At 37.1% G+C, this 889-nt stretch overlaps 1 protein-coding gene across 1 annotated transcript; it reads left to right on the top strand.

The window, feature by feature from the left end:
* Positions 1-291: 291 nt before the first annotated feature.
* Positions 292-869, top strand: LOC113464875 (histone-lysine N-methyltransferase SETMAR-like; the record flags this gene model as incomplete). Its single annotated transcript, XM_026817379.1, has 2 exons — positions 292-481; positions 750-869. Coding segments are annotated over exons 1-2 (310 nt in total), but the record flags the coding sequence as incomplete, so codon positions are not given.
* Between the last annotated feature and the right edge of the window lie 20 nt (positions 870-889).

The raw sequence follows: 889 nt of genomic DNA, 5'->3' as shown, positions 1-889 counted from the left end.
GTACGACGATTCGCTAACGAAACGGATCCAAAGGGGTTTATACTCGTTGAATCTTTTTCTCGTCCTACTGCTTCAGGTATGTATCTATATGTATATGTATCTATGTATTGGGTTGTCCGGAAAGTTCGTGCCGATTTTCGGCAGGTAGAGCGAGAGACCTGACTGAATATATCACAATTATTGAAAACAAATGACATGTGTACATATTCTAAAAGAGATAGATTCAGTCATGTTTGGAAAAACGTTTGGTTACAATTCGTTAATTTTTATCAGTTTTGTATGCCTTAGAATATGGTGGCAAATAAAGTGCGTTATAGGCATTTAATGCTTTTCTTTTTCCGAAAGGGCAAAAATGCCACACAAGCGGCAAATAAGATATGCGCTGTTTATTGCGAGGATGCTGTAGCCGAAAGAACTGTGCGAATGTGGTTTACTCGGTTTAGAACTGGAAATTTCGACCTGGAAGATCAAGAACGCCCAGGTAGGTCGTCCACCACAGACGTAGTTATGATTAGATATGAACAGAAATCGAGAACAACCCACGCTCGACATTACGTCAATTAGCAGGAATGCTAAATTAATCAAAATCAACCATACACGATCATAAATGAAAATAAATGAGCTGCGTTTTAATTGTCCTAATATATCGGCACGAACATTCCGGACAACCCAATATATGTAGGCTATATATTATGTATTAGGTCTCGATCGACACGATTTTTGAAAATTACGTTATTAAATTCTTTTAGATTATTACGTCGTTCACCTCGGAAGTATTTTTCGACACGCTAATCGATTTAGCTCCGATCACGTGTACGTACCTACTAATAATAGCAAAGTTGCATTTTTGTTGGATAAAAGAGAACTATGTAAGGAATCATAAAATAAT

This window comes from Ceratina calcarata, unplaced genomic scaffold (assembly GCF_001652005.2).
Source record: "Ceratina calcarata isolate Rehan_Ccalc_2016 unplaced genomic scaffold, ASM165200v1 scaffold5715, whole genome shotgun sequence".
NCBI classification, from domain to species: Eukaryota; Metazoa; Arthropoda; class Insecta; order Hymenoptera; family Apidae; genus Ceratina; species Ceratina calcarata.
The sequence above is the reverse complement of the archived record's forward strand: the minus strand, read 5'-3'. Positions and strand labels throughout refer to the sequence as shown.